This window comes from Leguminivora glycinivorella, chromosome 7 (genome assembly GCF_023078275.1).
Source record: "Leguminivora glycinivorella isolate SPB_JAAS2020 chromosome 7, LegGlyc_1.1, whole genome shotgun sequence".
NCBI lineage: Eukaryota > Metazoa > Arthropoda > Insecta > Lepidoptera > Tortricidae > Leguminivora > Leguminivora glycinivorella.
The window spans coordinates 19905002-19917165 of NC_062977.1; the positions used below are offsets into that span (position 1 = coordinate 19905002).

General features: G+C 39.9%; 1 protein-coding gene across 4 annotated transcripts; it reads left to right on the plus strand.

Moving 5' to 3' along the window:
- Positions 1 to 1315: 1315 nt before the first annotated feature.
- LOC125228365 lies at positions 1316 to 12152 on the plus strand. 4 transcript variants are annotated; one of them, XM_048132902.1, is made up of 7 exons: positions 1316 to 1472; positions 2808 to 2948; positions 3314 to 3466; positions 9004 to 9156; positions 10020 to 10153; positions 11141 to 11293; positions 11948 to 12152. In XM_048132902.1, exons 1-7 carry the CDS (start codon positions 1427 to 1429, stop codon positions 12119 to 12121), a joined length of 954 nt encoding a protein of 317 aa, XP_047988859.1. In that variant the 5' UTR covers positions 1316 to 1426; the 3' UTR covers positions 12122 to 12152. The 4 variants fall into 4 exon arrangements, with proteins under 4 accessions (XP_047988859.1, XP_047988860.1, XP_047988861.1 ...); XM_048132903.1 differs by having other exon boundaries at positions 11141 to 11267; XM_048132904.1 differs by lacking the exon at positions 3314 to 3466.
- The last annotated feature ends 12 nt before the right edge of the window (positions 12153 to 12164 follow it).

A 12164-nucleotide genomic window follows, 5' to 3' on the forward strand; every position in this document is an offset into this window, starting at 1 on the left:
TCACTAGTAAGAAACCAGAACCTGGTAATCTAATCGTGCTAACAGATGAGCGTACCGGATTTGTAAGTGGGAGCGAGAAAATGATATGTAACTATTTCTCGCTCCCATTTACAAGCTAGCAAGCATCCATATGGATGACCTTGGTGCGGTACGGTGCTCGTACGGTCATGTGTTAGCAGCTTTACAGCGTGCGTAGCCGAATGGCATTACTCCGACGCCAAACGAAAACGAAACGCCGTGCCAGTTAGTCTGGCTCTGTCGCGCCAGTACGCACGAGCGATATAGATGTCGATATGGTTATTATCCTGACGTCGATAAAAATTACACAATACACATCATCACTAGGCCAAGAACATAACCTAAAAACAGTTTGCAGATGGAGAATTAATATGGTATTAGTTTAATATAAACTGTTATCAAAATTGAACGAAACTCCCCAATCTCAATATGACAATGGGAAGGTGGGGAAAATCAGGAGCCGACATAGTGTGGTCACCCTACTTGATACATTTGTATGAGAAAAGTTATGTCTGAATATCTTTAAAACCAGACAACGAATATAAAATATTAGATGGTGGATATTTAGTAAAAATTTTTACTAAATGTTGAAGTACTTTCGAGTGTCTTAGGTGCTACAAATCGTAAGATATTTACATTTTTAACTTTCTCAAAACGTGTGGACTGAGTGAGCACTTACAAAAATTTATTATAAAAAAACCTGACACGTTAGTGGTTCGTTTTGTATTTTACAAATTCCCATTTCACTTTTACTAAACTATACACATATAATAGCGGTTTAAATCTTATGTTTTTCATCAAAATTCGGCTTTTCAAAAGTGTGAGGATTGAGTGAGCATAAGAAACTATTTGTAAAAAATTTAATACGTCACTAGGTGATCTAATATTTATAGAGGTAGGTTGGCCTATTTTTTACTAAATGTTAGTATATAAATATTATATGTTGAATGAATATATTCACTGTTTTCGTTGGTAGTTCGTGAGAACTGAGTGAGCACATGTTAATGGCTGTATCTTTTGATTTATCTTTTTACAAATTCAGAGATTCGTTTTACAATTGTTTTAGAACTTTTACTAAATGATCAGCATATTTTTTTTTATTTTCGGAGGGTGCTCACTCAATCCACACACACACCCATGTTTCAATGTAATTCCTTTAACGACGTATAATTATGCACTTATACATAAGTAGACGTTTTCGTTTGTTTCTTCATCTTCACTACTGACGTTTATTTATTTTCGTTTTCATTTTATCAGTTCCAGGTATTCCCTGTTTACACAAACAAGAGTACTTATGCGTAGGATAAAAGTCCATTTTTTCATTATAAATAAAGTGCATACAAGTAATCAATCAGTTCAGTGCTTCGAAAACAAGGTGCTAGATCAGTCGTGTTACCTAAATATAAACATGTTTGATAAAAGGAGATACGCTGTTGTGTTGACATTCGTTTGCGGTAAGTTTATGCGTTTATATTATACTTTGTTATTATTATAAAGTCATATTATAAAGATTTGTGAACTAGTTTGCATCCATATTATCAAAATTTTGAGAATAAGCCTTTACCGCACTTATTGATCCTTATTGTCTAAATATTATTAGGGTCATTCTGTTAGTTTGCGTCAAGAATGATATATTATTATACCGGGACTGACAAAGCCCATACGAAAAAGTGTACCCCTGAAATGTTTCCTTTGCCTTTTAGGGATAAAACTAGATGGCGCTGTTTTGCATCCTGGAAGTGACAAAAATCAATTTTCCCCAAATATTTTTGCGTGTTTTTATTTGTTATAAGAACAAATGACATATTTCTTTATTTTAATATCATGATGTCACGTTTTTAATATCAATACACATTTTGAAAAATAGTTATTTGTTATACAAGGGGGCAAAGTTGTATTTTAACGCCGAGTGTGGAATAGAAAAACGAGCAAGTGAAAGGATTCTATAGTTGAACCACGAGCGAAGCGAGTGGTCCGAGAATAGAATCCTGAACTTGTGAGTTTTTTAACACACGAGAAGTAAAATACATTTGCACCCGAGTGTAACACATAACTTTTCCCCTCACTACAGCGAGGAAACTACGACGCAAAAAATGCGTTTATCACTGCTTCCAGTAGTTCCACAGGTGGTAAATCATCTTTATTACTAGATTCACCTACTTTTATCAATTTTAAAGCTGTTAATTTGACTTTATTCAAAGTCAAATTACTTTACCCACTAGTGGATAAAATGCGTTTTTACCCGCTGGTATTAAAGGACAAAACACGTGTTTCCGAGCTAGTGAGGGGAAAATAAATTTGTAGCCGTCATCGGTGTAGTTATAATAGTACTTATGTAATAGGTGGTTCTAAAAAAATTGGTATGATTCTTAGTCAAGATTGTCAATCCTATGTAAATCATAAGGACGAAAACTAAAATATGTGGATGGAAACTAGCACAAAAATGCTTAGGCATCTACTGTCTAATTTCTCGTACGTACGCAAAGTAGTGTGCCCATTGGCCCATTTCTCGAAGCTACAAGTTACAATTTACAAGTGGTAGTCAATGTCTAATATTGACAAGTTGGAAAGAGACTTCCGCTTGTAACTTTCAGCTTTGAGAAATAGGCCACATGTCGAAGCTTCAAAGGGCCATACGTGCTGTAGAACATCATACGATACACTTGCAAAGAGATTTCGTAACTCGTGTTCTATTACCACCATTTTCGTATTTTCTCTTTTCTTCGTAATGTACCATTCTTTACGAGTCTCCTAACGGTATCAACATTCAAATGTGGAACTATTTCCAGTGTCAGCGCTCGCAGCGCCACCGTCTCAGACCAAAGTGTATCGAACGGATTACACTTACAGCAAACACACTGATGCCTTCTACAAACTGCATTCTGAGATGCGTTCCACGTATAAAGCCAGGGAGATATGTGAAACTGAAGGTAGGTCAAACAGGTTATAACGAAGATTCTATGTTCTTTTCCCTAGTGTAGGAAGAGAGCCATCAGCAGTAGAAATAGCCACTTTTAGGAAGGTCAGAAGATATCCGCCAATGAAATATAGGTATGTGGAATAATGTTTCCTAAACTATTCGAGAGCTTTTTCATAACTTATGAAAATATATTTGCTAAACATATCAGCCCCTCTAGCACAACTTGCCTTGTCGCGCGCGAGTCCACACTTGAAGTCGCGCTTGATGTATGGACTCGCGCGCGACAAGACCAGTTGTGCTAAAGGGTCTGGTATGTTCTACTTTATGTATGTAAAGAAAATCTAAATCAGGTTCTTGATTTTGTTTATGACCTAGGTGCAAAACTGATGGTGCCATTGCAGCAAGATATCGTACAACTTCACGGCATGTTGAAACGGTTCCCCGACCTCGGAGAATACGTTCTGGTGGAGTCAGATAGAGAGTCCCACGACCCTGCTGGCAGCAGCGATGAAGAACCAATGATTCAGTGTGAGTGTACCTTTATGGGCCCATACATTGCGTCCATTGCGGTAATTGATTGGGGTGTTGAATATGTGATTGATCTGAACACCAAATTAACACGCTTTTATTAGGTCGTCGTGTATGTAACTATGTATGTAATGGAATCTAAGGAAGCTAATTTAACCATCTTCCAGGAGTCGTAGCGTAATGAAAATTGGCAGCTATATGTAGTTCCGATGACAATACAATAATATGGTACTGTTGAGCTGATCTGATGATGGAGTCGGAAGATATGAACTGGAACTACATGATGGAACATCGTATCATAGCCGTTTTTAGGTTTCTTAGAAAAGTCTTGTAATGAACTTTGACTACAATTAGGTTTCAAGGTCTGATGATGGAGCCGGAAGATATGAACTGGAACTACATGATGGAACATCGTATCATAGCTGTTTTTGGGCTTCTTAGGAAAGTCTTGTAATGAACTTTGACTACAATTAGGTTTCAAGGTCTGATGATGGAGCCGGAAGATATGAACTGGAACTACATGATGGAACATCGTATCATAGCTGTTTTTGGGCTTCTTAGAAAAGTCTTGTAATGAACTATGACTACGATTAGGTTTCAAGGCCTGATGATGGTGCCGGAAGATAAGAAAAGAAAAGGGGGGGGGGGGCTTGAGGGGGAAGCATGAAAGAAAGATCAACGTAGTATTTAAAATAAGTTGGGTTAGCGTTTTCTTGTGACCTTTCAGAGCAAACAAAGGGGGGCTCAGGGGGCAAAGCCCCCCGCATAAAAGAAAGATCAACGTTGTATTTACAATAAGTTGGGTTAAGGTTTTCTTGTGATCCTTAAGAGTAAAGAAAAGGGGGCTCGGGGGCGAAGCCCCCGCATGAAAGAAAGATCAACGTAGTATTTAGAATAAGTTGGGTTAGCGTTTTCTTGTGACCTTTAAGAGCAAACAAAGGGGGGCTCGGGGGGCGAAGCCCCCCGCATGAAAGAAAGATTAACGTAGTATTTAAGATAAGTTGGGTTAGCGTTTTCTTGTGACCTTTAAGAGCAAACAAAGGGGGCTCGGGGGCGAAGCCCCCGCATAAAAGAAAGATTAACGTAGTATTTAAAATAAGTTGGGTTAGCGTTTTCTTGTGACCTTTCACAGCAAACAAAGGGGGGCTCGGGGGGCGAAGCCCCCGCATAAAAGAAAGATCAACGTTGTATTTAACATAAGTTGGGTTAAGGAAACAAGGAAGGAAGGGCAATGAAACGTTAAGTTCTTTACTAGTTATATAAATAAAACAATCTTTTCAAAAATAAAAATTATAATACAAAAAAATTACTTTTAAAAAAAAAATACAAATGTAGGGTAGGCAGCCGAAAAGATTAAAAAATAGATCTCAGGAGTAAGTCCGAACAATTTAGATCGAGCTCGCATTCACTTGAAGACGCTTTAGAACGAGTGGCACTTCCCTGACTATCGCTCGGTGAAGCAGCGGACGGCGCGCATGGCAAGGTGTGACGTCACTTCTTCCCGGTGTTCAGGGTGCGGCAGAGCAGTAGGTGGTCTCCGGAGCCAGTGTTGGGTGGTAGGTGGTAGGTGGTGGTTGGGTGGTAGTTGGGTTAAGGTTTTCTTGTGATCCTTAAGAGTAAAGAAAAGGGGGGCTCGGGGGGCGAAGCCCCCTGCATGAAAGAAAGGTCAACGTAGTATTTAGAATAAGTTGGGTTAGCGTTTTCTTGTGACCTTTAAGAGCAAACAAAGGGGGGCTCGGGGGACGAAGCCTCCCGCATGAAAGAAAGATCAACGTAGTATTTAAGATAAGTTGGGTTAGCGTTTTCTTGTGACCTTCAAGAGCAAACAAAGGGGGGCTCGGGGGGCGAAGCCCCCCGCATAAAAGAAAGATAAACGTTGTATTTAAAATAAGTTGGGTTAGGGTTTTCTTGTTACCCTTAAGAGTAACGAAAAGGGGGCTCGGGGGCGAAGCCCCCGCATAAAAGAAAGACTAACGTAGTATTTAAAATAAGTTGGGTTAGCGTTTTCTTGTGACCTTTAAGAGCAAACAAAGGGGCTCGGGGGCGAAGCCCCCGCATGAAAGAAAGATCAACGTTGTATTTAAAATAAGTTGGTTTAGGGTTTTCTTGTGACCCTTAAGGGTAACGAAAAGGGGGGCTCGGGGGGCGAAGCCCCCCGCATAAAAGAAAGATTAACGTAGTATTTAAAATAAGTTGGGTTAGGGTTTTCTTGTGACCTTTCAGAGCAAACAAAGGGGGGCTCGGGGGGCGAAGCCCCCCGCATAAAAGAAAGATCAACGTTGTATTTAAAATAAGTTGGGTTAAGGTTTTCTTGTGATCCTTAAGAGTAAAGAAAAGGTGGGCTCGGGGGGCGAAGCCCCCCGCATGAAAGAAAGATCAACGTAGTATTTAGAATAAGTTGGGTTAGCGTTTTCTTGTGACCTTTAAGAGCAAACAAAGGGGGGCTCGGGGGGCGAAGCCCCCCGCATGAAAGAAAGATCAACGTTGTATTTAAAATAAGTTGGGTTAAGGTTTTCTTGTGATCCTTAAGAGTAAAGAAAAGGGGGGCTCGGGGGGCGAAGTCCCCCGCATGAATGAAAGATCAACGTATTATCACAGAATATATAATACTACAAGTACAGAAGGCCCACTGCTTTGATGTTCACGACATGCCGCCTTTTTAAATGCCTACAATATTCTAACAAAGAAACGAGCCGCACGTGCGCGACGCCCGGCGATAGGGTTCCCTACGGATTAAAACGATTTAATACTCAGATAAAATGTTATACTATTATATTCAAGTCGTGGGTACTTTCTAGGTATAAATATATAGTATTTATAAATTTTTGTTTAAGTTCCAATATCACAAGCCTTATTGAATCTTTTCGGGGCCTTAATCAATAGTAGATCTGTGTAAACATGTCCCATGGTATTTATTTTATTCATGATATCTATTTAACTAAGCATTATTAGCCATTCCACACGCGGACATCGCATATGAACCTTAAAAAAAACTCGCGACGTAAAGTAACATTAGAAAGTGCGAACGTGCGTTCCGTGAGAACGCGCGCCACCCCTGATTAGGCCGCGAACTCGCGGCCGCCGGCATGTACTTGTAGCGCGGCGATAGAATCGCGGAGTGAGCCGCCCTTGGTCTTATTTAGAATAAGTTGGGTTAGCGTTTTCTTGTGACCTTTAAGAGCAAACAAAGGGGGGCTCGGGGGGCGAAGCCCCCCGCATGAAAGAAAGATCAACGTAGTATTTAAGATAAGTTGGGTTAGGGTTTTCTTGTGACCTTTCAGAGCAAACAAAGGGGGCTCGGGGGCGAAGCCCCCCGCATAAAAGAAAGATCAACGTTGTATTTAAAATAAGTTGGGTTAAGGTTTTCTTGTGATCCTTAAGAGTAAAGAAAAGGGGGGCTCGGGGGGCGAAGCCCCCGCATGAAAGAAAGATGAACGTAGTATTTAGAATAAGTTGGGTTAGCGTTTTCTTGTGACCTTCAAGAGCAACCAAAGGGGGCAAGGGGGCGAAGCCCCCGCATGAAAGAAAGACCTACGTAGTATTTAAAATAAGTTGGGTTAGGGTTTTCTTGTGACCTTTCAGAGCAAACAAAGGGGGCTCGGGGGCGAAGCCCCCGCATAAAAGAAAGATCAACGTTGTATTTAAAATAAGTTGGGTTAAGGTTTTCTTGTGATCCTTAAGAGTAAAGAAAAGGGGGCTCGGGGGCGAAGCCCCCGCATGAAAGAAAGATCAACGTAGTATTTAGAATAAGTTGGGTTAGCGTTTTCTTGTGACCTTTAAGAGCAATCAAAGGGGGCACGGGGGCGAAGCCCCCGCATGAAAGAAAGATCAACGTAGTATTTAAGATAAGTTGGGTTAGCGTTTTCTTGTGACCTTTAAGAGCAAACAAAGGGGGGCTCGGGGGGCGAAGCCCCCCGCATAAAAGAAAGATAAACGTTGTATTTAAAATAAGTTGGGTTAGGGTTTTCTTGTTACCCTTAAGAGTAACGAAAAGGGGGGCTCGGGGGGCGAAGCCCCCCGCATAAAAGAAAGATTAACGTAGTATTTAAAATAAGTTGGGTTAGCGTTATCTTGTGACCTTTAAGAGCAAACAAAGGGGGGCTCGGGGGGCGAAGCCCCCCGCATAAAAGAAAGATCAACGTTGTATTTAAAATAAGTTGTGTAATGGTTTTCCTGTGACCCTTAAAAGCAAATAAAGGGGGGCTCGGCAAAAAAGAAGTACTTAAATTTTGTTTGAATTAGTTGAAATGTGACAATATTTTCTAATCGAGTCAAACAAAATCCCACTAGCTGAGAGCTTCAAAACAATGTATGGCGAAAGTATGTCTCTCTAATGTCTTCAAAATGTCCGCGATGGCACATGTCTATATTGTCTATCTTTTACGGATAACTTACTAGGTATAAACATTTTTATGATAATACCGTAATAAGAAGGTAGCCGCTAGTTATTATTAAGTAGCAATTAGCAATAAGTACACGTTAAGCCACAAATAGAATGTAAAATCCGCCTACTTGAAATAAATTTATGTATAAATGTTAAAAGTATTTCATTATTAATGACTAAAAAGTATAAAATAAATTAATAGTTTAAAAAACACTATAAAACACGCTTTTATAAATGCACGTAAAAGCCAAAAATAAATTATGGATCGTTCAAGTTGTCTCTATTTGTGAGCTGAAGTTTAAAAACTATGTGCTTTTAATTATAATATTTGATTGTAAAAGCGTGGGGCGCTGGAACAGGAAAGACTTTCTTGTAAACAAATACTAATCCGAACTTCCTGGCGAATGAAGTTGCATAAGAACATAACGTTTACATATGCCGCCTAAGGGTTACCAAAGAGAACCAAAGATATCTCGTCCACGAACAAGAACTCTGCATCCTGTCACTGTATACACTTTCCCCTTTTGTACTTTGATTACCGGAAAAAAGCGGCGTTCTAAGTGTCGGTGACTGTCGACTCTCCTCGCTACTAGCGCATAATTATTTTGTCTGAGTTCGACAAACTGGTACCTACTTTGAACACTGACTTTTAATTGATTTGACTGTTTAATGTAGAACCTACTAGTCATGCTGCAACTCCAGTTAGCGCGTCAATCTGTGTAACCTCCTTCCCGTAACATAGCATAATTTGATTTATCAGCAAGTTATACAAAAAGTCTTTCCTGTTCCAGCGCCCCACGCTTTTACAATCAAATATTATAATTAAAAGCACATAGTTTTTAAACTTCAGCTCACAAATAGAGACAACTTGAACGATCCATAATTTATTTTTGGCTTTTACGTGCATTTATAAAAGCGTGTTTTATAGTGTTTTTTAAACTATTAATTTATTTCCATTCAATCCTTCAATACTAGAACGCCTTAGGGCTGATTTAGACGGTACGAGCTTCGTTACAATGTATCAATGTTAAATGTTAGCAATCAATACATGCGCCCCCTAAATGAGCCCTTTAGGTTAGGGTATCTACATGTAATAAAAAGAAAACAAAAAATATTATAAAAGTGATTTTCTTAACTGCCGGTATTTTTTCAGTGGATCCAGAGCCCTACTCTCCAATGTCATGCGAAGTGGTAACTCGGAAGGGTGAGATCGAATCTACCGGGTGCTGGCGGCAAGCGCCCTTCATTTGCAAAGTGGACGCGGCCAGTGCGCCCTACGATGAACATTGCGGCGCGTATGGCAAAGGTATTCTGCACTACCTACAGCCTGGCAAAAAGATTAGAAATTAAGAAGTCCAACATCGTAGTGTCGTCCCGTTTTCTTACGCATACATAGATTTCAAAGGGATGATACTACAATGTTGCCAATTTTTAATGTCAACTCTTAATTGCCAGGCTGTAGCTGTACGATGTATTTAGGCATAGGTGCAAGGTTGTCAGTAAATCATAAATAATAAATCATTTATTTGCGTGAATAGGGTCAGATTACAGGTGTTACATAATACAAAATGTTCTCCTTATTCAACCGTCCACAAACAGCATGCAAATAGGCACGCAAATAGTAGAAAAAGGCACGTAATTATTATTTTTAATTTAGAGCGATTTGGGCAACGCGCACATCTCTAGGCTCCGCTGCTTGTCATCTGGATCGTTTGCTTATTTGCTAGCGTCTGGTATAAAAGAAAATTGTATAACCTTTCGCGCTTTTGTTTAGAAATTAGCGCGGGGACCCCGGGTCAGCTTCTATTGAGCTTTTGAACTGATTATTTTTAGACTTAGCATAGTTTTAAACTCAGATATTCAATTATCTCAATAATGAACGGCTACGTCGACTTGGCTGGATAAGTCACTTAAGTTTCGGTCGCGATATAGCTTAGATTATGGTTTATGGTCAGTAAAATTTTTAAAATATAGGTACTACTTAGAGAAACTATTACAGTCCCGGTTTCGGGTATATTTACTAATAATAATACCTACAGGCTTTTTTTTTTACTTTTAGTAATATGTACCTGTCTATCTACTTGTATAGAGCTAATGCCCGTAGCCATTCCTTTTAATAGAACTCAAAAGCTAAATTATTTTTCAAACTTAACTACTTACCTGTTATAGATTACATACCCGAAAAGATGGTGGGAAGCTGCTACAAGATACCAAAAATCGTTTATTCCTGGAACGAGGCATTAGCGGAGTGCGAGGCGGAAGGCGCTCATCTTGTGGTGCTCAATTCAAATGCTGAACATGAGGTAAGAGGGTTTGGGCGAAGTTTCAACAACCTTCAAATCAAGAGTGAACAGGCATCTTCTGGGCGAGCTCACTCCATCGTAGGCCACGTCTTTGCCTTTGGCTAGTCTGTGGCTAAGAGTAAGCCCATTTATAATAATAAAAAAAAAAGTTTGTTGCGGATGCTATTTTGTACCTACGCGTTTGACGAAGCCTGCGCTGTGGATTTAGTAAGATACACATATCCAACTGATGAATATTTACCCGAGTACCGGAGTTGGGAACTAGCTTAAGAAACCGAGAATTGTGTGAAACGAGGCGTCCAGAAATTTCGAATATCGCGCCTTTTTCTACTGACAAGGTGGGTGTCTTTCAGCGTAATGGACATCTTGATAATGTTAATTGGGTCTAGCTAAATAAGAGCCTATTTATAGGGAGACCAAATGGACGCCGTCCTGCTGGTCACCCAAAATATCGCTGGGAGGATAGAGTGGAGGTAGACCTCTGTGAGCTCGGTGTCGGCGAAAGCTGGAGCGATACCGCTCAAGACCGAGCGACCGATTTTTGAATGCAGTTTTGTTTCTTTTTAAAGATAAAGGAACCTCGTCTTTAAGTAAAATGAGCCAACTTAAAGATTTAAGGTAGTTTCCCTCAAGGGGCGATTTTTGAAATTCGTTCAATAATATCTCCACTAGTAGCGATTTAAATTCTACTAACAGAATCGAAAACGAGTGGTCATTACCACTAGTTTTAAAATTACTAGCCGTCCTTTTTCAAAAATAACATTAGGTACGTCGTTTTCCACAGAAATTCGAACGGCGAATTCGTGCGTTCGAAATTCAAAAATCGATCCCCTGGGCCCGACTTATCTTTCCACACCATAAAGTAAAAAGTAAAGTAAAAAGCATTTAATTGTCCAACATAGGTATTAGGTACATAAGTACAGGTCTCATCATACTTTTTTTGATTAAGGTATTCACGGAAGATACATTTTAAACCACGTGTTCTAGGTGGTGAAGAACATAATGAACACTGCCCTCCCGGTGCGGGGCTCCAAGACAAGCTACTTCTTCTTCGCCGGCATCCGGGCCAACCACCCCACGGACGGCGCGCCGAGGGTCTTCAGGACTATCACGAGTACGATCCTTTTTGTCATATTGACCGTTAAGTATCGGGAATTTTAGATGGAATTAGGCTGTGTAGTGTGTAGAGTGCAGAACTGTCAAAGTAATATGTGTAATCACAGTGCATAGACTGCCATCTCTCCCACCGCGAACTTCAGCTAGTATTCTTAGCTTGATATGTGTTATCGGCTATAAAAACGAACAAAAGATAAGCACTCCTTTGCAAAAAATAATAGAGATACGGCGATTTTGATAGCTAACCGCTGGGCGAGTAAGTATAAACATCGCCGTGTCTCTTTTATTTACACGGGAGTGATCATCTTTTTTGTTCGTTTTTATAGCCGATAGCCCAAAGTTTACTCTAGCTCGCGGTGGGACCAGTGCCTAAGGGTCTTCCCAACTTTCGCCTTAGCTTAAATTAGTCTTAGCTTATAGTAGTTTGAGGGTCTCAGGGTTTATCATTGTCATTTTGTTGTAAGTACATTCAACCAATTGCCACTGTAGAACTATGTCATAATGACGTTATAAATCAGATTGTAAGAAATCTCGTGGAAATCTCTTTCACGCTTGTCATTTTGACATGGTTGTAGAGTGGCCTAGGGTTCCAATTGGTTGTGTACATGAATGCAAAATAAATGATTATTGATTAAGCCCTGAGACACTCCTCATTTATTGTAACTCAATGTATTTCAGACCAAACCCTCGAAGAAGCCGGCTACTTCCAATGGAGCGACAACGAACCCAACAACTACGGCAACTCTGAATACTGCGGCTCGTTGTTCAAGAACGACGGGAAGTATAACGACCTGGACTGCTCGCACGAGTATGCCTTCATATGCGAGAAAGAAGCACAGATTATTTGAATAAACGTTTTTTTTTCATTAAATATTTTGATGTATTTGAGTCTTTC